The 26,752-nt window shown below is 42.7% G+C and overlaps 1 protein-coding gene across 3 annotated transcripts in view; it reads left to right on the top strand.

The window, feature by feature from the left end:
• The window catches only part of LOC138480763 (titin-like), a 557,826-nt gene that overhangs the window by 367,758 nt on the left and 163,316 nt on the right, over window positions 1–26,752 (top strand). For all 3 annotated transcript variants that reach the window (XM_069612496.1, XM_069612497.1, XM_069612498.1), the window contains exons 11-13: window positions 1,063–1,410; window positions 11,773–11,904; window positions 16,693–17,040. In XM_069612496.1, the coding sequence (XP_069468597.1) occupies window positions 1,063–1,410; window positions 11,773–11,904; window positions 16,693–17,040 (828 nt within the window). The remainder of the gene's footprint in view (window positions 1–1,062; window positions 1,411–11,772; window positions 11,905–16,692; window positions 17,041–26,752) is intronic.

The raw sequence follows: 26,752 nt of genomic DNA, 5'->3' as shown, positions 1-26,752 counted from the left end.
GTGTTGAGAGATTTCTGAAATACCTACAGATTTATTCCAGAAACACCATCTCTGCCGGTGGTGAATTGGATGGATTTTCAGAAATATCACCAATAGAGGTGATCACTTTCTCTGGCAGCATTTCATAAGAACATGCGCCCACGAGCGAAGGACCTCCTTATTAAATAGCCTACTAATAATTAATACCTAAACGTTACCTCATATTGTATGGGTTTCAACTACACTCAAAAGTGAGTACAACAAGCAAGCCAACAGTGATTTCTATAATCACCATCCATACAGTATCATCCATGGATGCAATTCCTTGTGCTATTAAAATCTTTTTGTAAACTAACCAGCAATCATCAAGAAATTCTCCAGAACACAGGTGAAACATTCTTACGGAAAGAAACTGAGTGCAAACTCTATTTACATATGGACCCTTACTTCCCTGGCCAGAAATAGTTGTGATAAACTAATGAGGATCATAACAATCCAATGGTGTACGATCCACAGTGGTGCCGACATTACTACCTGGTGCCATATAATCCGTCATTTAAGTACTTAAATTGCAGCTGGGCGGTATGGACACGCCCATGTGCCTAGGCTGTTCTCCTCTAATTCACCCCATATGGAGATCTCATGTAGGGACCACCCAGGTACTTCTACAACATTACTGAATTGAAGACGTAAACCACGCCGCAGCTACACAAAAGCTGAGCAGGTCTTGCAGTACTCGGATCCATCGAGGAAGGCTGGATTCTGAAAAATGTTACCTTTTTCAATCATTTGTTTTTGCACGTTACAGCTCTGGCCAAGAGAGCAACAGCCCAGATAGCCTGCAGTGCACATTCTCCCTGTCCTCCCTTCCCAAGCCCACCCCTGACAGGTCTTTGATAAAAGAAGACTCCTCTTAAGTCTAGTGTCTGCTCTTTCTGGCACTTCTCATGCTTTTTTTTCTCTTTCAGACTTTTTCACACACTATAAGATTCTCGAACCATTTTTGTTTGTGTTTTATATCTTTCACTAATAATGCTGACATGTATGACTGACTAATAGTTTGTGCTTTGTTTTCATTTACAGCTGATTATGATCAGATTGTGCAGCGAGATGTTACCGGCACATGGAAACGTTCAGTGGTTCTCCCGTGCTCCTATCCACCTGCAGATCACACGCCGCACACCGTCACTTGGCTTTACAACGGAAGGAGAATTTTTGAAAGAGATAATACAGGGGATCACACTTTTGTAACAAAGTACAGAGGTAGACTCAGCCTCCCAGAGGACCTGCAGGAGGGCGATGTGTCTCTCACCATCCTGAACCTCGAGACCGACGATAGGGGGCTGTACACTTGTAAAGTGACGTTTGGTTTAAAAAGTACCTCAGGCCTGACCTTCAAGGAAGATAACATTCACCTAGATGTGTTGAAAGGTAAGAAAGTCACAATGTGTACCCTCAGTCTCATTGACTGTACCTAATATCACACACTGGATTTCAGGCTGTATTTCGAGAAAGCCTATCTTCATTGTGTATTGAATTCTACAGTCTTACGTGAATCACAGAAAAAACAAGCTGTTATTCTACTAGATAAGCTCCTTCTACCAACAACAGTAGGTACAGATGGTTTAAGAGTAAGTAGGAAGACTACCTATACTATGTTTACCCTGCCTGTCCATCCACCTTTCTGCATCCAATGCAATGTTTTTACAACATGACAGATTTAGGATGTTCTTATCTTTGCGTACGATTTGACAATTTGCTGCCCCCTGCTGTTGGCATTGCATGAAAATGTCTGGGGCGGAATGGGAAGATAGCCATCCTGTCTGAGCACCAAGAGACCCACGTGTAGGAAATACTAGATGCTGGATACAATGAATTTACCAAGTTTAAAAAACTTACCAAGACCTGGTTGTTTGACAAATACGAGTGAGCAGCAGAGTGAAGCAGACTTTGGCAGTGGCAGCCCAGAGTCTTTCTACTGCCTCCATTTAGGAAAGAAATTCTTCATCCGCTGCTGTAAGAGAGCCAACAAAAGGTACAGATCAAAGATGGAGAGCTGCGCATACATCAGGACTGAGGCGGAGAGCGAGGCCACAGTCACAGCCGCTGCAGGCTCGGCAGGTACGGCGTCTATCCCTTTTATCCCTTTTATCCTCCCATGACCACTTCCCTTGCTTTCCTCTCTTTTACCTTCCACGGGTCTTTTCCCTTCGCTCTGCCCTTCCCCAACATCCTGCCCTGTCCCATTTCCCGCCTTACCTACCGGCATCAGCCCCGTCCACAGATCCAAACAGAGCTACACAGGTGTGTGCTGCGTCCGCCGAAGGAATCCGTGATCTCCAAAGCAAACAGCAAGAAATGGGTGGAGAAGCTTGCGGTCTCAAAGCAGCCGTCGAGAATTACAGACCCTGCTGACAGTCCGCTGAGTCCCCTGAGCATACCAGGTCTGACGTGGGGAGGGCTGGGCGGTGCTCGCGAGGAAGGAACTCCGCGGATTGCGCCACCCACAACTAGTGTGTCAGCTTTGGAATAGGCTGGCGCTGTGTTCGACATGCGAACGCTGCCCATACCTCCCGTACCGGAAAAGACTGCAGTTCCAATGGGTAAGGAGCTTAGCTGCAGTCTCAACAATGGGGCGAACAGTGGCAGTTTGTAGCCTACGTCCGCTGGCGGTGAGCTAGATACCATCAGTAAACAGCTGGACACACAATCGCCCCCCAGCTGTATTGATGTGATGAACAAAAGCACCTTGGAAATACCAATAGCAGAAAACGTAAATACCATAAAAGTAACTGCTATGATATCCACGCAATACCAGTAAGGGAGGATTTAAAGAACCCTGAGTCAGAAGCTGTCACTGCTACGGCAAGCACCAACGAACTTGAACCGGCAAGCACCATCGAATTTAATAATGAAATAAATGACATGTAACGTAATGAACAGACTCTAGTTGCTAAGCCACTCCCTACTAAGGAAAAACCTCCTGGGACTTGGCAGGGAGTGAGGTACCCGCTCAAATAACTACCCCGAAAAGGCGTGCCTTTTCAAAACATTTAATGTCACCAACGATTGATTAACAAAAAGAAGACGGAAGTGATCCTAATGACGACCAACTGAATGAATGGAAAGGAGAAAACCATACGGAAAGTTCCAAAGCGAGACCGTACCAACAACCGAAGGCCAAGCACTTTAATATAAGCAAAATAACAAGAAGATTGACTTCGAGACCTAAGGCTCCCAAAACAAATATACCAGATTTGCCTATTAGTGTGAAATCCCTAAACACATTTTTTAAGAAGAAAAAAGGGCCTCAAGAGATTTTAGTAAGTGAAATATCGGACCTGGAAATTCTTGAAAGTGTTAGCCAACAAGAAACACACACTGTGCCATCTGAAATTACCACTAACCAATAGAAACTGGAAAGATAAGAACACAGAAGAAAAACAGGAGCAGCCCAGTTCTTAGATGGCACTGTGGTAAAAAAAAATGGGATTGATATTCCAGTCGAGCACTTGCGGGGGGACAGCTTGTAGCCCCCACCTTGCTCCAGGGCTAATTCTGAGGATGAAAGCTCCCCTGAGGTGTCAATGAAGAACAAGAAATCGCCTTGTTTAAATTCTCTTTCATCACCCCTAAGGTCGACAGTGGCGTCCATTGGTCTAAGGATAGAAAGACCGCTCTACGTGGGGTCATTGTCGCAACGTGAAAAGTCAATGAATCCAGTGGGAATACAGCGGTCTCGTCAACAACAAGGGGGCAGACCCCAACAAAAGCAGGTCAGATTAGTGAAACGGGGTGCACTAACGCCCACAAAATGCTGCAGATGCCAATCCAGATGCGAAGATTAAGTGAACTCCAACAACCCCTGCTCCAAGACTTCCTGCAAACAAAAATTATCTGCTTAACGTCATGTCTACGGTCACAATCGCACTTGCCCCTTTTAGCAAGCTATATGAGAGTATCAACGACAACCTGCAAAACCAAACCTCACTCATAGCCGTGATAAATACGAAATTGAATTATTTGGAAGGATTTTTGGCAGGGACGGAGTGGAGTTTGACATCTAGGATTGAACACTCTTTTAGGCAAGAAGAAGAGAGATCTCTGAATAGACTGGACGTTATTAAACGAGCTGTCGGACCTTGTTCTCAGAGGTTGGAGAAGTCCTCTCAAACAACCTTTGAGCCAATAATTAACAAGAGCAAAGAACCTTCTACGAGGGTAGACCAACAAAACCTGAGAAATACGGCCATGGATCAGGTGCACTCACCCGACCCTATAGCACCAATAATTGCCATAATACACATTAAAGAGGCAAAAAAGCAAACTCTTCAGACTTGCAGCAAAACCATTGAAGCACCAGCCCAAGAAGGAAACTCCTCTTCGCTTACCAAAAGCTCAGTGTCCAATAGATCTAAGATCTCTGCAATCGATCACAACACAAACGTCTTTTCCTATGGCATATTCAATCAACAGAGATCACTTGTCTCTATACCCACCAAATCAAGCTTGAACGAAGCAGCAAAAAATAGAAGATCAAACACTCTCAAAGGGAAGTTTCAAACATATGGATAAACCAGCAGTTCCAACAACTAAGAATTCAGTCGATGGGAATCAAAGATCTGAGAAACACAAATCCTCAGGGTAAAACATAGAACCAGCCGCTCTGAATCCCTCGGTCCTGATTTTGGATGACCAACTGGATTGGAGCACGCATACGCTTGAGGAATCAGATTCAGAAACTCCCACGAAAGGAAACCTGAAAAGGAAACAGAAAGGACTGAAGATCAAAACCTCAAGTATGGAGCCAGCAAAGAAAGTCCAAATATATGATTTACCCTCTCCGATGGATAATACACCAACAAGTAACAAAGATAAGAGCATGAGTGGAATTGGAAAGGAGGCAAAAATCCTAAAGGAAAATGAAAAAGAGGATAAATCTGAGAAGACTAGGAGAAATGATGACCGAACCCCTGAGAGAAGAAGACACACAAAGTATGATTGGAACAGTGGGTCTAAAAAAATAAAACCTGCTGATGAACATACCACGGAAAACTGGAAAAGATTTTGCCACTGAAGTTAAACAGAAGCAGCACATTAAGGAAACAAGTGCCTCGAAATGAAGATAGAGAACAAAAAATTCTCAGAGGCGAATCAAAAGCATGTGTATCCTCAAAATGAAACACGTGCACCACCGAGTAGATGGATTAATTCTGAATAGAGGAACGATCCTAAAAATACTTACACAAATACCAAGTCTAAGACACATGCAGAATATGGACTTGTGGATAGTGGAATCCTGCCACTCGGGGAGAAGTGATTCCTTATACCTACATCTGAAGTCTAAAATCATCAACCACCAGTTGATGATAGAAAAAGAAAGCTTATCGATCTTGGGCTATGACCTGACAAGTCACTGGACCGACAAATGAAGATGTCGAAAAAATGAGACATAGTGACAGGGAGCAAGGAGGATCAAATCCAACTCCTAAAACTAAAGACTGTCCACATGTACACTATATAAGCAACATGGTACACTTACATTCCCCTCATAAAGATAAAGGTTGAGGGAACCGAAAAGAAGCAGAAATTCATTATCGTGACCTGGGGAGAGACAACAGGCAATCTCGTGAGGATGATAGATTGGACGGTGTGAGGGCCCGAATAATGAGATCGCCTACTCCAACTAAAAAAGACACACTGCTATTGAGAGCTAAAGGAGTGACGGAAAAGAAACTAGAATTGTGGACATGGGCAAAGACTCCGTCTGAACCTCAACATAAAAATTAGCCACCATCACTGAAGAAAAGAGGTCATCAAACCCCAAAGGAGAAGGAGAGGAAGGTTGAAATATTATAACTGAGAGAGAAGATTCAATTTGGCTGCTGGAACAGTCGGGGTTTTGAGCATCTTACAAGGACAACAGATGTCAACCTAGGCCAATTTGACATACTGTGCTTACAAGAGACATGGCTGATGTCTAAAGGTTCGATCTAATATTCAACGCAGCTAGAAAAGGATCAATCGGGTGACCCACAGCCAAATTACTGACTGCAATAAAAGCAGGGTCTGGCATCGATCTGCTCGAAGTCTTGTCTGCGCCATACTGGGTCCAAGCCATGATTCTAAACTGGCAACAAGCAAGGGTGGGCTGTCAAACACAGAAATTGGAGAAAATTTAGAAGTAACCTCGCACGACAAATTAATTAACGAGATGAGAATAATCTTGGATGAGGTTGATGCCAAAAATTTTGCCCACTATGCAATAATCAACAGCGATTTCAATGCTTCCTGCGAGGGCATAGGATTGCAGGCCAAACATCTAGACCAGCACTTGCCAGTGAGGAAGCGCGGACACCTGTTGGAAGAGTTTATGACAGCTCGCGACATGCACAGCCTCCATTGGATGCGATCCAAAATAAACTTAACGATCCCATCCTGGCAGAGAGGAATCCAACAGGGAACGATAGACCATGTCTACGTCTCAAAGGATTTGTTGCCGGAGAATATTAATTTTGAGATTGTCTGTATGACGTTTAGTGATCACAACTCAAATCTCCAAGGAAGGTTTCATGTCAGCAGGCCTTTGTAAGAGTAATCTGGCATACATGCCATTACTTACAAGGTATACCACAAACACCAAGAGAATTACCAAAATAACAGCAAATTACCCTCACCAGTACAATCTGGAGCTAGTTGGGAAAAGACAACTCCATTGGAGAATTAAGACAATCTTTAATAAAGCAAAAACAGTTGAAAATAAGGTGAGGTGGAAAAAAGCTTTTTTTAACGATACAGGAGTTGGCTACTTCACTACAGACACAAACGGTGTCCAGTCATTAATTTGAAAACAAAAGGATCGAATGCAATACATTCGAGTCAAAAGGACCAAAAAAAAGACTGAATGTCTTTTTTTTTGGGAGGTTTTGGCATAGGTAAAATTCATGGTTTTTGGCCAAAAAACGCTGGTTTGGGGGGACACCCGCCCCCCCAAAAAAAAGGTACATGATCAAGGGCTCATCAAAAAAGGTGAACAACCAAATACAAAACAACGTGGGAGAAGAACGTTGGATAACGCACTTTGCATCTCTCTATGCCCCGATATCGGCTGGCGTGACACAGAAAAAGATTTCTAGCTCCCGCGAAATAGGAGTTAAATCCCAGTGGAACATCCCCTCTGATAAAGAGATGATTTTAAATAAAATTACTAAACTAAACAACTCAAGGGCTCCTGGTCCGTATGGGATCTGCAATCTGGAATTGAAAAAACATCCAGAGCTATGGGCTAACATAATGAGTAAGATCTTTGCAAATTGTAACATCGCCCAGGTGGTTCCACAATCTTGGAGAAAAGCAACCATCGTCCCCATTTTCAAAAGACGAGCAACGGACGATCCAAACCAGTATAGACCTGTTTCACTCTTAGACGTGATGGGGAAGGTATTCGCCTCGCTGGCTTTGGACGCTTTCCAAAACTGGTTGCGGTTCGCAGAATATGCAGATCCTTTTCAGAATGGGTTTGTAAAAAACTCAGGGACTATAATGAATATTCTACTGCTGAACTCTATGAAAGCCAAGGTACTACAGGGAGGACCCCCTGTTTACATGGCATTCATTGACCTGGTCCAAGCTTTTGACCAGGTCACTAGACATCACCTTTGGACCGAACAGGAATTAAAAAAAGTGCCCACTCTCTATTTTGGAGCTGATACAAGCCTTACATCAAGACACATCTGTAAGGGTACGTCTTAGTGCAGAGGGCCGCTTGTCTGAAGAAATCCAGACTGCTAGAGGGGTTAACCAGGGCTGTCCCCTTGATCCTACGTTATACAATGCCTATATAGCAGATTATGGAGATTCATCCAGTGAAGCCAGGCATTTTCCACCACCGTTAGGAGGATCGAAAATATCAAGACTCCTATATGGCGACAACATACTTTTGATGGATTTTACCCCAATTGGTCTGCAACGGCAGCTTGATAACCTGGTGGCTTACTTAAAAAAGAACAATCTACAACTACACAAGGAAAAAAAATTAAACCTGATAATGGGAAGACCCTCAAAAAAAGCACTCAAATTTCGATGGCGCTGTCAAGGCCTATTCTTGGAAAAAGCGAGCACTTTCAAATATTTGGGGATACTGATTAACAACGACAGACAGGAAGCAGCCATGCAAGATTTCTTGTGGAGTAAATTAAAAAAACCTAACAGCACAAGCAAAGGCCGCCAACAGGAAATACGTCAGGTTCTCCCTCATTCCCATCCTGAGATTTTTCAAGATGAAGGTGGCTACAACTCTGACGTAGGGCATGGATGCAATGCCTTTAGCACCAAATTCGATCTGGGTGAAACTTGAAAGCTTCTTCTGGAGGGGTGTTCTGGGGCTGTCGAAATCTACACCTATGGCGCTAATTAGAAGAGAACTTTGTCATCTCTGCTGGCAATCAAAATGAGAGCAACACTAATGTTATACAGAAAAGTCATTAACGTTCCCGAATCCAAAGTCCTGGATTTAATCAAAAGGGAGATTGATGGTGGGACAAACCAGATGTTGCATAAATGGAACAGCTGAATTTGAATATATTAAAAGATCTGGACTTATCCATGGAAACACTGGTGCAAAACCCAAACAAAGTTTCGAAGAAACTGTTTGAGGCTGATTGGATCAACACTTTGGAAGAGGCCAGTAGGTATTCTCTGACTGCAGGCTTTTCGTCAACACCAATGAAGCTCAACAAGGTCAGAGGGTGCCTAAAGCAATTCCCGGATAAAAGGCTTAGCAGATCCATCCTAAGATTTCGATTAAACCAGGTTAAAACTAACAAAATCTTAGCCATACGAAATCTGGTGAAATCGAACAAATGCCGGTTTTGCAAAGAAAACCTTAAAGAGGAAACCAGCAGACATCTATTGCTTGAGTGTGAAGAACTTAAAAGAGAAAGAGCTTGGTTCCTTGCAGATCCACTGGAAAACTTCAGAACTTTGGATGTAGACAATCTTTGGGACTTTTTGACCCGTGGAAATAACAGACGAGGTGTGTTCGGAGTGACATCATTTTTGATGTTCCTGGATATACAGTCATTTTGAAACTTCGAAGAGGGAAAAGTTGTTGTTTCTAGCTAATCCAATACATCTCTACCTAATTTGGAACTAGGTTTAACGAAAAGTATTGCTTGGAGGATTTTGGAAAAAATTTGCAAACCAATTGAATCAAAATAAAAAAATAAAAAACATACTAATAAAGTGAACCTCTGCATTACCGTCCTGTATTTTGCTTCCTCACCTCTATGCTGTACTAACGGCATGATACTTGGGTATGGGCGTTGTCTTAAATGTATAAATAAATAAATGAGAATATTGCTTGCCACGTCATGGCTTCAGTATTTTTGGATAAATGGCTTCGAAAAGCATTTCCACAAACCGCTATCATTTCTACCCCATGGAAAGGTAACACACAGGACTTAAATTCCCCTCTCCCTGTCCCACCGCACCAGAGCAGGATTTTCAATCAATACCCATCCAACTTGGGTGCAAAAGGCCAACAATGGCTTATTTATCAACAGGATGAAGACCTAGAAAGGTTGTTTTAGAATTAATTCTAATATGTTGCATCACAGGGGATCCATCATTTTGACATCAAAAGATACTCCAAGCTCATTGCACATTTCAGTTATTTCCAACACATGCTTTTCAAACCTCCTAGAATATTTCCTCCCAGCTTGGTCTTCCAGAAATGTAATCTGAAATCATGAGGTGTACATTACCTAATTGGTGGGGATGACATATATTGCAACACATAATATATATATTATTCTTATGAGACCCCGATTATGATGTAGTGATGGATTCTGGCACCATTGTGCCCACAGTAATGGAGCATTTTATGGTCCAGAGGTTGTCTCAAAGAGAAGGGAACTGTATGTGCCTATCCCAGAAATTACCCACACAGGGCCCCCAGAATAGAAAACAACGGGCACGATGTGTTCTCTGCAAGCTGCCCACCATGTATGGCCACAAAAGTCAGCACAATATTGGCTACATTATTTTAAATTAATATGCATGCTCCTTTTCATTGAAATCATAAACAATATCAAGGAATTAGATAAATGTCGAGCTTGGTGCAAGTTATTAATGGATGCTCGAGAGGCTGATACAGTGCGTTTTACTGAATGTGCCCAGGGCCATATGTGTATGTGGGTGAAGGAGTGTTGAATATTGCCCTCATATGACCAGGAACTCCAACCACATAAGCATTGATTAAAGCCTGTGACTCTCACTCTGAATACTGACATTGACAGCATATTGCCAAGAACATTCATTATATCAACTCCCTTCATGTTATCCCGTTGCTTTCTCTACAGTAGTTACTTCGTGGCAATGTACTATGATGTAATTACTTCAAAAATACTTCCAAAATATGGGTATTTATGGGTTAAGTGCTAAAAAGGGGGTGGGTGGGTTTTAGGTAGGGGTAGTGATGAAGGGAAAGGGGAGCTGGGGGCACCCCCCAAATAAAAAAATAAAACAATAGAAGTAACATTTCGAAGTAATTGCTGTCGATGAAATGACATGGATCCCGCTTCACTTACTTGCTACTCGCATCACGTTAGGTAGAGTGATCACTTTAGTCATCATTATAAGTAGGGCTACCCCCAACACTTATCAGGTATTTCCATCATAGAGTCATATACTCCCACCAGATCCAATCTCACATGCAGACACACCCATGTTCCAAGGATTAGTCGGCCTATGTTTCATGTATGCTCTCCTGGTTCTTGTACTCCCTTATGATTGTTTGTTTTTTGTGTGTGCACACTGAGACCTATGCCAGAAACAATAAAAAAACACAAACGAAATGGCTAAACAGGCATGCACACACAAAGACAAAAACACAAAGGCAAACCACACCAAACATAGAGTTACCCTTGCCCACACAGCCTCAGAGGTGTATCTAAGTGGGGTAGAGGGGAATATAGCCCTGGGTCTTTTGGTTGTAGCTCTGGATAGAAGCTCAGTGGCTGCAACTAAAAGGCTAGCACACACACACACACACACACATACACACACAAACACACACACACACACACTTTTCACTCCTTGCTCACCCCTTAGTATAATTGAGGGTGTAGGAGAGGGCGAAAAGGAAACATCAACTCAGAGATTCATGGAAAATGGCAGAGGACACAGACGGATCGGTCAGGGGTCGGGAGCTTGTCATGGACAGTCGTTTGATTGTGGGTCATGCAGGCAGCCAAGACAGATGTGTACTCTGTGGGTTTGTACCCTTTGAGTATGTTCCACCCTGTGCAAGGTTACCTAATGTTCACTGCCCATTAAGGATGCCCATTTAGCTCAATGAGATACTATGGTTCTCTGCCAATACCCCTACAATACTGCAACAACATTTGCCCTGTCTACCTCCCAAATTGCATTAAGAATGCATACGCCTAGGTGAGCACAGTGTGAAGGGTCAAATGAACAGTGAAAGGTAAGGGACCCCAGCAGGTATTTTCTGAATTGCATTAGCCCAGCCTTTGATCGAAATTATAGCTACTCCATTGGTACTGCATTCGTGTTGGATCAGCCAGTCAAAATAAAGATTGAAGGTAGACGGATTTGTTTCTTTAGGACACCTACTGGGTGGAGAGTGGGTGTGGGTGTTATTGTATAGGCATTTCTAATTTCGATGTGCTATGGCTACCAGGAGTACTAGCAGTGTTTTGGCTTGTCAGCATAAATTGTCTTTGCGCTTCCTGACTCAGCTCATGATAAACCTCTATTTTTTTTAAACAGCTGCTCCCGTTGCCACACCAACCATTCCAATTATAAAGATGGCCAGCATAAAAGTGGGGAGCACCACAGGACGTCTGGGAAATGCAAGAGAACATGAAACTCACCAACCCATAGCTCCTGCTTCAACAAAAGGTATTACTCAACACTGTATCTCACGTGTTGTTTTAAAATGTCCATATTTTAAGGCCACATGAGGCATTCAAAGGTGCTCGGATTTGAAGACACATGTTTACTATGGCCTTATAAATTAAAGGATTGGTCATTATCGCGGGATAATGACTGCTCCCAAATTAAGGCCCTGGTCGATGAGGCTATTAGAACATCGTTCTCATGTGAATAGAGATTTTGTAATTTTGAAATAACTAGGATGTGGTTATAAGGTAAGCATTGGTTAACCTAAACAGTTTTAACATGATTTTGCTTTAGGTGCAGCTTTAAAGTGAATGGGTTTTCTTTAGAAAAGTGAAAACATTGTTGAATGTTTTCCCTTTCCCTTTGTTGTGTTAAATTAGGTTGGAGTATTGTCTTGATATAAATTGTGGATTGCTGTTTCATGAATGCAGAGACAGGCTTTACTGGTTCCCTGGATGCTTCTGAGGTCAGAATGTCTTAAATGCAGTCAATACCAGCAGTTATTGACTGCACTCCAAAGATTTTGGTTGGCAGAGAGGTCAATGATGACTTCCCTGTGCTAATACTACTTAATCAAGGGAGGTTTAAAACTATCCAATTTTTTGTACTTGCAATCCCAACTATTACAATGGTCATATGAAACCGCAGTGAGTTGTTGTCCAGAAAAAGTCCAGATAATATCAGTCAGACCACGTATCATCCCTGAACGATTTGAACTCTTTATTTGTGTAGTAATCCTTTCATAACTTTGAGGCGATATACCCTGAGGTAGCATGCTGACCCTGTAGGTAATGGCCCTCCGACCCAAGTTAAGAGCCTAAGTGCATAGAGGGCCCATTACGATGGTGGCGGTACCGTTGCCAAAAGGGTTGGCACGCAGCCAATGGGCATACCACCATAATCATCCGTGTAGTTCCCTGCAAGGATGCTAATGTTTTTATTAAAAAGAAAAGAAATAAAGTTACCTTTCTTGCACGGTGCCTCGCAGTGCTGCTGACAGCAAGTCCATTTTTCATGTTGATGACCTCAACGTCATCCACTGGAAAATGGCCTGATCTGACAGCTGCACTGCATGGCACCGGGCCGCGCAGCCATGGTAGGGTCCTTTTTTCATATCTATAAAACAAATGACAACATTAGCCCCCATGTAGGAAACTACATGGGTGCTAAGGTGAAAGAGGAGCGGGATGGGAAGGGAAGTGCCCTACAGCAATGAAAATACTCGGAGGATGGGCTTTACTTAGTGAATACAGCCCGCGTTCTGAGCATTTTCACTGGCTTACGGCATTGCGCAGGGTGCTAATGAAATACATGTCCTGTTACACTTGTCTTGGAAGAATTCTTTTTTCATCAATTAAGTTGACCTAAGATTCCACCTAGACATAAAATCATCCTGGACACCAATGAAAAAGTGGTCCACACATGCAAATTGCAATTCCTTTGTTTTCGGAACAGTAATTCTCAAGTTTGAGGTTTATTTTACTTTTTGCCGCAAATAGTGCCTTTAATACCATTTTTCGTTGGTAACATTGGTGCAGTAACTGATCAAACTGGCCCAATTTGCCCAAACAACTGGTCCTCACTAGAATATTGGGGCAGGTGTTTTGGCTTGTCCAACTTCCCTACAGGCTGGACCGAGAGGCCAACCCAAAGAGCTTTCATTCACAGGTTCAAATTCCTGAATGTACGACTCAGTCTGTTATCCTTCAGGTGTTGCTAAAATCAGTGCTATGCAGCGGATAATGATGCAACTTACATTTAAATGCCTCAGTACAATTCAGTTTTTGGTGTGTGCTATCTGTGCAGTTATTATTGCTATCATGCACTTATTGACAATGTATGGCTTAAATGTCCCACAGGTAACAATTCATGTTTTTGGAGTTCAGAAGTTCCTGTAGCTCAGATGTTTACACAATGTGGTTCTTGTCAGATGTTTTGGACTCCAACTCCCGTCAGCCCAAGGCAGCATATTCAATGGTGGGAATCATGGGAATCATAGTTCAAAACAGCCTCAGGCCGAAGATCCCTGCTGTAGGGACACCTCGAAAGCTCTGTCAGAGGATCTGTGCTTGCTCTGCCTTAGCTGGTGCTGACTGCGCAGATTCTGCTGCACTGCGGGTGCTGGTGGTGCTGCATCAGGGGGGCCAAAGCACATCAATGTGGGGGTACAAGTTTACCTGCAGGCGCCATGAGAATCTCCTCTCCCTCTTTCAAAGATGCTCGTTATCTACCAGGTGGAGCACATGCATAGGGCCTGAATTCCTGTCTGCAATTGTTGGTAATACAATGACAGTGCAAGGCCAATCGTGAATCCAAAATATGCCTGGGGCATACCCCTGCCCCTGTAAAAAAGGGACTTGCCCTATTTCACTGCACTTCCTGCAGATTTGACAGGCATGCATTTAATCTTACAGAAAAGGCCGTGTGGTTCCTACCATAATTCCAAGTTGAGCCCACTGCAGGGTGGGGGGAGGGGGGAGGTGCCATTCGTTGTTAAGTCAATGCTTAAATGAAAATGTCTGAGATAGGTAGATGTACATTGTGAAAATGCATTGACAGGCATAACTCTGAAAGGAAGGTCAGTGCAAAGAACTTGTGCAATGGCTGTTTCATTAGGGAGGAGGGGCAGCAGGTGGCGGGCGGCGCTTGTCTGCTTAAAACAAAGATTGAACTGTTTTGAAAAAAAGAAAAACATAGCCTGAAAGAGCTGGACACAATTACATGCAAGTTATGTCTTGTTCCGCTTCAATAACCGCAGTGAATAAAACCACAATTTTTAAAGGTTGAAAACGTCCCAGTGCGGGAATCAAATGTATTACTATTAAGGCAGTGTCATGATCGATCAGGAATATAACACTCTACACAGGGATCAGTGGGGGTGAACCAGTTGTATTCAGGATTGAAACCAAGCAAAAGAGGGATACAGAAAATGTGTTGGTATTTAGCATTCTGAGTGTGTGTCAGTACAGGTAATGCCTGTGTCTAATTATCCTTACTAGACGTAGACCAGTACTCCCTGGCCAGATTCCTTAGTTCTATATCTTAGGTTCACTTCACCTAGGGCATAACGGATCAAGGTCAGGGTGTGAGAAACTCCTACAGGATCTAGTGGCATCCTGCTAAATCATTACAAGGAAACATCTTAAAACCTGGCTCTTGAGTGCTCAAGAGACCGAACGCTTAAGATACACCAATGAAGCAATTGAAACATTACCAATAATTGAACGGTTCACCGGCAGACACACTAGAGAGATGCCCTACCGACCCCTGACAATCGTCTTTCTATAACACAATGCGTTGCACTCAGAAAACAATAAAAACTAGAAGACATCTCATCAAGGCACCACCAAATCCTGAAGAGGCAGCCTTGCCTGTCTCCCACAACTTTAATCCTCAACACACAACATATTTACACATCGACCACTAAAGTCAAACACTTATCACAATAATGCAACTGACATCAAGACCAATCATTTGAAAGGACTGCGGCTCACCCAGAAAAAATGGCCGCCATCGACTAACCCTCAATTTCTCTCCACCCTACTCAACACATGAAAGATGAACATCTCCAAGACTTATGAGAATCATAAACTTACACATTTAACTGCAACTGACATACTCAGCCCCTGGTCAAGAAAAGTCCACAACTGCATCTCATTTCCCACTGGAAACTAAATCCTTTGATATCTCGGTCATTTCACGCTTAGAAAGCTCATACGCAACCAGAGCTCTGGGTACTTGTGATTTGCAACTTCAACAGAAAGCACTACAATCTTGCCTTTCCTTCTCCGCCCGACTAACCAAACCTACCCACTCACTTCCGGATCATCCAATGCGTGTGGAGACCAGGCAAATGACAGCATTGCATGGTAAATATACCAATAGCACAAGATAAAAACATTCCCTTTTCTTCTTCGTATCCTCAATAGATCCAGATGTGATATAACCAGGGTGCAGGTGTAGAAGATGGCCACGGTCTAATTCATGCATACAAGTAGCATCTAGTGAATACACAAGATTAATGTAACCTCTGCCAGCTTCCATTCTGTCAGTGTTGGTGGTTTTGCAAGCCTGTTTGAGCTGTATTACTGAATAGTAGTACTCCTTCCCCTCCCCTCCCTTTCACCTTTTTTCTCTCCTCCCAATACCCTGTTCCTTGCTTCTCTATCTTCCCTGTCTCCCCATGATCTCCATCCTCCCTACTTCTCCCGCAACTCTCCATGCTCTCTCCCTTTTCTCCGCCCCTCGCCCTCCTTTCTTCTTCATTCTCAAATGCAAATTGTTCCACATGCTGTTTTCCTGGTTTGAATCATGCATACTGTTATTGCTTCTATGTTCCTTGTTTGTTGTTTCTGGGTTGTTAAACTGTAAAGAGCTTTGGATTAAAGCGCTATATAAATAATAATAAAATACAAAATACAAATACAAATAAGAATGCTTAGGTTTTTGCTAAGGTTTTTTTGCTTAGGTTTTTCTATGAGCTTTTAATGAAGCTATTGAAATGTGAGTGTTTTATCTGTTATGAACGTGCAAGCACACATTACCTTTGCTTCTACTGGAGGAATCTAACCAAATTGATAAAGATGAACAGACGAAAGTTGGGAACATTGGCTTGTCACTAACCACATTGTCATTGTTGCATAGTTAATCATATACTGGTTTGTCAACTCTCCTAATGGCACACTTGGATGATTTTGAAAGATTTTGGTTGATATTTAAGAGCTTTTCATTGAAGTCACTGTGACAATAATGGCTGCATGATTATTTATATTTTTTCTCTATTTACAGCTGATTTTAATCTGACTGTCCAGCAAGATGTTACCGGCAGATGGAAAAGTTCTGTGGTTCTCCCGTGCTCCTATTCACCGGCAGATCACACGCCGCACACCGTCACTTGGCTTTACAATGGAAGGAGAATTTTTGAAAGAGATGATACAGGGGATCACACTTTAATAACGAGGTACAGAGGTAGACTCAGTCTCCCAGAGGACCTGCAGGCGGGTGATGTGTCCCTCACCATCCTGAACCTCGAGACCGACGACAGGGGGGCGTACACTTGTAAAGTGACTTTGGGATTAAAAAGTACCTCTGGCCGAACCTCCAAGGAAGATAACATTCATCTAGATCTTGTGATGGGTAAGCAAGTCACAATGATTGCCTTGTCTCTAATAATCTTTGACTGCACCTATAAAAAACTGCATTTGAAGTAAAATTTCCGGAAAGTCTATTTGTATTTATTTTATGTCCACTGTATAAGGTCAGTCTTAAGAATACAAGGACGTTATACTTTTCTTATATTTTCAATAACAGTTGATTCAGAACTATTTGTGCTTGGTTCCCCCAAACTTCACTACTGGTTCACTAGGAAGTGTGATCTATCTATTAGACAATTCATAATTTTCAAGTAGTGTGAAATTGTTACATGTGTCGGGCATGTATCCTGGAAACATTTGCCGAGCCAGCAATTCAGAGGCAGCTATGTTGGTAGTCCCAGAAGGCACCTTGCATTGTTTGTTGGGTTGAAATAGGCTACACCATGAAGTGTGGATCCTCTTTCATCCCAACACCATGTTAAAGGAAGAGCTAGGGAGAAGAAAAATGATCATTGGGAAACCTACCAGTTTAGCAGGAATAAACAACAAGTTATACAGTACAGAGTAGAGTGCATTCCTATTTGAAAGGAGATCATATTTACGATACAGCATATTATAGCAAAAACATCTTTTAAAAAAATAGAATAAAAGAGATATTGGAGACACAGAAAGCAGTGCAGACTGTGTTAAGCATAGGATGTACCATGGTGATAGGGGAGTCAACAAGTGTTTGAAACAGAGGTCAAGGTGGGTATTTGGTTGGATCTATGTCCATTTCCCCAAACTCGGGCTGCTCCAATTTAAAAACAAAAATGGGAGCATCAAATAATTCTCACCTGAGACCTAAGGTTGATTGCTGGGGATTCCAAAGGGCTTGGAGTTTTAACTACTTAGGTAATTTGTTAAAAAAGCAACCGTGAGTTAAGCAGACTACTGCAAGGCAAATTTTAGATTTATAGGGGGCCCCTTATGTGCCTTGAGCCTTGGAGTGATGAGTTCCTGCTTGCAGTAGCCCACGATTAGTACTGCAGCGTGACCTTGGATGGGCCTAAGTTGGTATGTCAGTTGTTCAGTAATGCCTAGGTGCTTAGAATAACATTAGTCAAGTGTGTCCAGGTCCGTTGCCCTGAATCAAATCAATAGTTTCAGCCATCTGTAAGAATGTGATGGTCTTATGCAACATGTTGTGCTTGAAGTAGGCATTGTGAGGGATTACATCTTTTTCCAGTCTGCATAAGATCTAGGTTCTTAAGAATTTGGCTGAGCTTGGGGTGCCTTGGAAATCTGGCCATTGAAAAAAGATGTTGCAAGGGACGGTATTGCCATAAATTAGGAATTCAGACTTTAAAGAATTTAGGTGAAGGTTATTTATACTCAGCCACTCATGTACTACTTTGATGAATTTTGGTACCTTGGTCAGTGTTATTTCTATTTATATGTAAGCTTATGTGTGCATGGTAGGCATAGAGCAGGAAATCGTGATAACACTGGTTTAGAATGGCCACCAACCATCTAATATAATCATTACATTGCCATGGGGAGAGTGGCAAGTCAAAACATTACTTTGTAGGAGTTACATTATTAGATGAACCCTCAGAATTGTAACCAACACTTACAATGTAATATATGTTTAATTAAACCATAAAACGATGTACTCTATAACAAATAACACAAAACAATAGACATTAAATAACATTAAAGCTAATAGTCAGGAAAGTAAAAAATACACAACATTTCATTCATGTTCACCTGATTGCATACTAACACCCTACACACCCTTGTTAGCTGCTTGATTCTGAGCATCCTAATGGAAAGGTGACTACAGCATTACAAGCAGAATTAACTTGCGCAACCTACAGCAAACCACCTCACTCTTACAAATCCCACTTTTTGAAATTGTAATAGAGAAGCAAATTAAATGTAAAGTTTTGCAATCATTAGAGATGGGCAGTTCTGGAGAATTCCAATATCCCCCGTAAAGGAGATCCTTAAGTGCCCCCACCCTTCATAGCTATTTTGGCATAGATTTACATTCCAGTTGTAAGTCCAACACATACCGTTAATCCACAATTACCACAAGAATGTGTTATGTCCACTTCTCTTGTTACTGCCACATTTTCACATCTTTTATTTTAATTGAGATATTCCTAACAAAAATCAAGATATGCACACCCCCAATTGTAAACCCCCCTCTGCCTCCCTCTCTAAGATTCCCCCTCATATGAGACATTCTTTAAGACTTCAATCAGTGCAACTTGTTCATCTTTCCCAGACAAAGATAATTTACTCTGAAATAATAAAAAGACCACCACTGCTGAACAAATCAATAGCTCTACAGTAACTTCTCAAGACCAGAAAGAAATACTGCGACGACCGAATCACAATAGCCACCAACACCCAGAAAGAACTATTCTACATCATAAATTAGATGAGAAACCCACCGGGATGCAAAAACACACCAGTACCTTCACAAAAACTATGCAACAACCTTGTGGACCACTTCAAAAATAAACTCACAGACATACAGTGGGAAAATAGAAAGCAGACCTGTCGACCAGACCATGCACCATGCACCTCCGACCCTCGAACCACAGAATAAGCTGCAAAGATTCACACAATTATCAGTAGAGAGATTCATAAATCTGGTGAAACTTAGCACTAAATCAGGATCACTAATGGACCCCTGCTCACCAGATATCTATCCTCACAAACGGCCCACCATTGGAATGCCACAGAAGCCTCTTCAACCAGTCGTTCTCAACGGGTAGAGTACTGCGGTCTTTCAAATCTGTGTACATCTGTGTACATTCAAATCTGTGTACAACCACTCCTCAAGGATACTATGGGCAATGTGAAAGACCTCTCTAATTACAGACCAATTTCAAACATCCCCTACCCAGCAAAACTGCTAGAAACCTATGTCTATGAACAAACACTGCACCATGTAGAAATAAACCAGCTATTGGACCAGGCACAAGTCAGCTTCAGACCTATGAGAGGGATAGAGACGGCACTTCTCTCTATCTGGGATGACCTACGGATGACCTAAAGACCAATGCAGAGTCCAACACAAACTCTGTGCCGATAGTACGTGACCTCTCAGCAGCGTTCAACACAGTCAACCACAAAATCCTAATCAGGAGACTGGACGAAATAGGGATCACCAATATGGCACTGCTGTGGATTATTCGCTTCTATCCCGAAAGAACTGAAACAGTATGGATGAAACCATTCAAATCAGTGCCACGGGTCACCACCTGTGGAGTACTTCAAGGATCCACCCTATCCCAACTCTTCAACATCTACTTAACCCCACTAATCACCCTCATCAAAAGGCATGGCCTCACTTGCTACAACTACGCAGAGGAGACCCAAATTGAAGATGCACAAGAGAAGAACACAATGCTGGTAGACTATCTGAAAGAACTCTACAATTGGATGAACACAAACAGCCTCAAACTGAACCTGGGCAAAACCGAAATCATGATCATATCCAAAAACCAGGAAAGCAACCAATATATCCCATGGCCAAAAGAACAAGGAACAGCGTCCACACCATCAAAAAGTCAAACACCTGTAATCCTAATGGACAATGAGCTAACACTAGAACCACAGAGCTAACACTAGAACCACAAGTAAACACAATAATCAAGAAATGCTTCATACAATCCAAAAAATCCTAGCATTCCTCTCCTTTACACACAAAACACTAGCCATCATTTCCTTGATCATGACCAGGATAGACTACGCCAACAGCCTTTACATCGGAATGCCAGACTCCTTCTAAAACTCTCGCGAAGAGACTACATCACTCCTGCGCTAAAGATGCTACACTGGCTGCCAGTCAAAAAACAAATCACATTCAAAGCGATGTGCCTGACGCACTGAGCAATCCATGGCGTAGGAGCAGAATTCCTTCAAAACAAAATCACCATTGACCAGCCAAACAGAACAGTCAGATCCAAGAACGACATCCACCTGGAACCTAAACAATACATAAGGAAAAAACTTGGTAGATCAGCATTTGCTTGCCTAGCTGCAAAAATCTGGAACTCCCTCCCGGGAGACATACGAAACCATGAAGGACCACCTAAAATTCAGAAAACTACTAAAAACCTGGCTGTTCAACTCAGAATGGACGAAAATGAATGAGCAACACCTACACCCATTGGAATGAACACACATGTCACAAGACAGAGGACTAAAGCGTACAACAACAAGTGCAGGGAGGTGGAGAGACTCTGAGTGGGAGGGGGACCCGGCTCCCCATGGAGGGCCTTAACGGAGGCAAAGGAGAGAGATGGGAGAACCCTAGATTGAACGATAGACAGAGGGGATGAGAGTTGAGGAGAAAGAGTGACGACCTAACAGAAAAACCACAGGGACCAGGCAATTCAAGGGCACAGGGAAGAGGTCCTGCTGCCCCCTGCCCCCCTTCTACCTCCTCTCAATGGACCCAGATAAGAGATGGCGTCTGCACACCGGGATATGCCAGGGGCCCAAGCGGTGTAGAAATCCATTAGAGGTGGAGGGGGTGGGTGGAGGATGCATCACCAATAAATAGCCTGCAGGCAACCCACAACCCTGCACAGAGTATAGGAGGGAGACTCCCCCAAGCACACCACAATACGCAACACCAACAGCGACGTGTATCACAGGTGGCAAAAGCGGAGGAGGTGTGATGGAGTGCCACCAATAACCAACGCACACAAAATCTCATCCCCCTTCTTACACCTCTCAAATTCTAAACATAACACAACCATACCTATATTGCACACAAAAAACACACACACACACACATCACTACACCACAGCAATGAAACAAACCACATATACAGCCTGATTCATGGAATAATTTGCGTGAAAAACGCAGATTTGCGTGTCTTTCTGCCCGAAAATCCCCGTACTTCAAACAGGGATTTCTGGCAGAAAGGTGCGCACATCTGCGTTTTTCACGCAAATAATTCCATGAATCAGGCAGATAGCCTCGAACAACAGCACATGACAACTATCGACAAAAAAAAACAGAACATCTACGCTCAGCGAACGTGTAAACCGAACTGAAACTGCCAAAAGCACCTCACAGCTCTCTTGCGCTTTTCTCGCTCAGTCCCACTAATTTACCATAACCTCTTGCTTTTCAGATCCCCCAGAGCGTCAGGGCACCACTCAGGTGGTGAAAGTGCGCAGTATAAATATCCTTTAACATAACATAACCATCTTTAGGTATTATAAAAAAAACGTTGAATTTCTTTCCTTGGATGGTATCAAATGGCAAACACGTTTCTGCCTCCTGGTCGCACACCGGAACCAGAGGTATTTAGGATCTCTAGGCTTCTACCCAAGTTGTACAAAATACCTCTACATTCCTTTTCAAAATGATAAATAGGCATTACATTTGTTTGGGACTTTCCTTTTTTACATCATATCATTGGACATAGGCATTTGCAAAATTGAGCAATTTCCGTTTTTACATTTTTGTGAAACTATGTACTATATGTTTGCCAATTTCAAGGAAAATGACTACATCTTGCATAATTAATCAAATGTGTAAAGATTGCATTTATGGAAAAGAAAGTTAGCAAAAAGAGCTTTTACTGGTTGGTACAAAATGTTTTAAACTCCTTTGAAATGGACTGAAAAAACATTTATTATGCTTAATTTTTCAGTAAACCTAACAAATGGCTTTTAATAGAGTTGTTCATTCACTTAACAAGAAATCAAATCGGTGAATTAAGTATTTCTGGAGAATCATTCAATGACTAAGTAGGGATTCCATACAGGACCGCTCCACATATTTCCACTTATTTTGCAAGAAAGAAAATTAACAAAACATCCTTTGCTGGTCTGCATTGCAGAATTACTCAACACGCTATGTGAAATCTCTTTACTTTTCCACTCCCTACCCATAAGCCACTGATCGCTGCAAGGCCACACCTTACAAACAAGAAACCAACATATGGCTGTGTACAAGAACAACCGAAGCCCGGGCAGGGAAGTTAGCTGAGGGCCAACGCTTTTGTCTTGGAAGCAAGACAACGCAGAGCAACACATGTTTGAATCCCAGTCCTGCACTTTACTTAGAGACTGGTCTCTGGTGTTAAGCGGGTAATAACATATTACTTAATTAACCATACAGGCCTAGATAAATCAGGGACCAACACCCAGAAAAGTCAGTACTAAGCTAGATCAGCCTACCAGACAGTTGAGGGAATCATAAACAATTAGGTTGTGCACACCTGCTGCAAGATAAACTATCTGTTACAACAGATGAAAAGCAGAATTTAAATAACTCACCCATCTGACAGTGATCAGGTGGCTATTGTGGGTAAATGCACCACCCATGACAATCACCCTTACATTCATCACCAAAAGCGCTCACACCCACTATAGCTACATTCACACCCTGTCATGTAGCAGTGTTAAAGGATTGCGCACATGTCATTTATTCTGCATCTCACTAGGAAAAGGCGGGAGCTGTAGAACAAGATTCTAAAGAATGGGAGACATGTGTGTCTTGATCTATTACTCTGCGATGCCTCCGTTTATGCTAAACTGTCTCCGAATCTGCAAAGGTCCCTGTGGACACACCTCTCCGGAATATGCCTAACAACGATGACCTTCACATGCTCTGCTTCATGTCATGACTCAGCTAAAGGGCTTTATCAAGCTGAACAGTAACACCCCATGTTATGCTACAATGAAAGGTGTACATTATAGACACACACACACTGACCCAGTTTTGACGAGATGTCCACAGACCTTGCAGCTGGCATTTCCCACTTTGTCTAAAAAAAATGAAAAACAAAAGTTCTGTTTGTTCATGTTCCACTTTACCCAAAAGAAAAGTGTCTATATTTTACCCAACTCCCAATTATTTCCATGTCCCTAGAATACTTCACAAATGCCTGACAGTCCTGAAAACCCATCCTTTCTAATAGTGGACACTTTTGAAACGTACCCCGATCACGAAACAAGGAAATCCAAATACTCAAGGAATCTTTAAGTCGTTCACTTACTGGTTTCGATTGATAAATCACCTTAACTTCTGTGTGGTCTTACATTTCAATGCAGTTGAGAATATAACTTCAATGTAACTTAAATGTACACCCTATTTCACATGGAAAAATAAAGAGGAGACTTTAACCAGCCCACAGGTGTCCATGGGAATTGTGTTTCCCTTTTTGGTATCGCCTTTTCTAGCCCCTTTAAGGACTAAACTATTGTGAAGATGCTGAAGCCAAGGTAAGTACGCACTTTTCACTTATTGGTACATAAATTCAGGAGCGCAAACCCCCAGCTTCACTTTCTCTCCCTGCTGGCCACTCAACTGAAATTCAGGAACACTTGAAAACATCAACACCCCACACGTTCCACATTCACCTTCTTACTCATACAAAGCCACATACCTCTCCTCCTTCTCTCTCACCTAATCTCCTCACTGTCGCCACTCTACACAAATTTGACAGTTGCCCCTCCTTCATCCTCACTGCTCCCTTCATCACTTTGTCAATATATATCAGCTTTCTGTACAAAGTATCTCCTTTATTTCTCACTATACCCTTCTTAAACCTCACCCAGACCCGTCCTTAATTTCCACCCCTTTCGTCCTCCTCTTCTCATTTGCACTCCTCAACCACCCTTCCTTTTTGCTGTCCACCTTCTTCCTTGTGTACTCCAACCACAATCAGTCCCTTTAGCTCACGTCATCGAAGAAGGCACCACTCTGGTATTTCCGCTCCTTCCCCTCATCAATTGAATGGACTCACACCAGTGGCAGAATTAAGTGACATTCTGTGCGCTAACAAGTGTTCCCTCACTGCCTCCTTTTTGTCAATGACACACACCGCTGCCAACCTGATCAAATCCATAATGTACCTATTTACTCTCTCCACTGCACCGTTACTCTCAGGATGATAAAACGCTGTTTTCTTGTGGACAATTCCACACCCCCACAAAATCAATTGAACCACACTCCCTACAAATTGCCTCCCATTATTGGTCCTAATGCTTGTCGGCAAACCCTCTCTTGCAAATATCTCGTCCAGGAAGGCGACGACAGCTGCCCCATCAGCATCTCTCACCACTTTATATTCGACCCATTGTGACAGAATATCAACCAGAACTATTATAAACTCCTCTTGGCCACTGGCCATCTCCACGGGTCTGAACACGTCCACTGCCAGCACCTCCCAAACACCACAGGGCACCATACCTCGTCTAAGGTTTGCAAATGTGCCACTTCTCCATTTACAGCCTTGTAAAACTCGATTCAACCTCTGCTCCACTTCGCGGTCGAACCCAAGCCACCAGTAATCCCCTCTTAACACTGCTTTGGTCTTGGAAAAACCCAGGTACCCTTCATGGGCTACCCTTTTCTCTCACCGATGCAGTTACAACTGCCCTGCCCGACCTATAAAATATGTTGTTCTTAACAATCAATTAGTTTCTCACCTCCCACTAAGCCCTCTCATCATTTTTCAACCTTTATTTGCTTGCCATCTCTGACAGCGTATACTGTATTGCCCGCACCATTCCTTCCTTGTCACCCAAGGTCCTTTTTCATTCTTCCTTTCTGACTACTCCTTCAAGTGTAACAAACACCATATATGCTATCTCTAGCCTTTTTTTTCCTCTTTACCACCGAACTTGGATAGTTGATCTGCCCATAGGTTATCTTTACGCAGAATAATTTCAATTTTAAATGAATGACATTGCATCTTTGGCAGCGAACCGGCCACTCTCCTTGATACTTTATCCAAATATTTTACACGAATATGGCCTTCAAGGCCGAAACATGTTTGGGGATGCTTGTGGTCTCATGCAGAAGGGATGTGAGCAAGTAGTTGCGGCTGGACTGCCCCTTTTGGTGTGGGACCAAGCCTGATTTGCATATGGTCTTTCCCCTTTTGTAATGGCTTGGCAGCCAAAGAACAATGGTCTGGAGGGTTGCCCAGAGCAATGCCATAGGTTACGATTATTCTAAACCTTCCAGCCATCACCTCCTTTGTTTTGCTTCAAGGGTCTATGATCAATCCACAAAATGAAGCTTGCCCCCACACAAAGGTTTGACATTTCTCAGCTGCCCAGTGACAAGCTAGCGCTTCTTTCTCTAGACCAGAATATCTTTTCTCTGCATCCTGTAACACTCTCGAGGAATGGCTAATGACCTCTTGAGCTCCATGCTCTCCCACTTGAGATAATACAGCTGCTATGCCAACATCACTGGCATCAACCATTATTATTGACCTCCTCCTAGTGTCAATCTCCTCAAGTGTTTTTGCCATGTCTATCTTTTTTTTTATTTCTTGGAACTCTCTTATGCTCCCTTCATTCCAAAGAAAATCCACACCCTTCTTCAACAATTTCTTCATCTCTCACACCTTATCAGCAACATTCTTAATACACTTTTGGTAGAATTCAATCATCCCCAAGAATAAATGCAACTGCCCCTTTGTTTTGTGTGACTCAATATGCCTGATACCCTCCACCATTTCCCTTTTGGGTTTGACCCCTTATACTAATATATCGTGCCCCAAGTACTCTACCACCTGTTTTCTGAAAACACATTTCTCCTTCCTAAGGGTAATACCCTTCACTTCCATAATATCTAAGACCCATCCTAGCATATTATCATGCTCCTCCATTGGCTCCCAATGATGAAGTCATATTGGAAACAGAAGACACCCCTCAGACCATCAAACAACTTGTACACCGCTTTTTGGAATACAGAAGACGCTATACAAGGCCGAACG

Source organism: Ambystoma mexicanum, chromosome 5p (assembly GCF_040938575.1).
Source record: "Ambystoma mexicanum isolate Mex_15411 chromosome 5p, UKY_AmexF1_1, whole genome shotgun sequence".
NCBI lineage: Eukaryota > Metazoa > Chordata > Amphibia > Caudata > Ambystomatidae > Ambystoma > Ambystoma mexicanum.
This window is presented reverse-complemented; position numbering and strand designations above follow the sequence as displayed.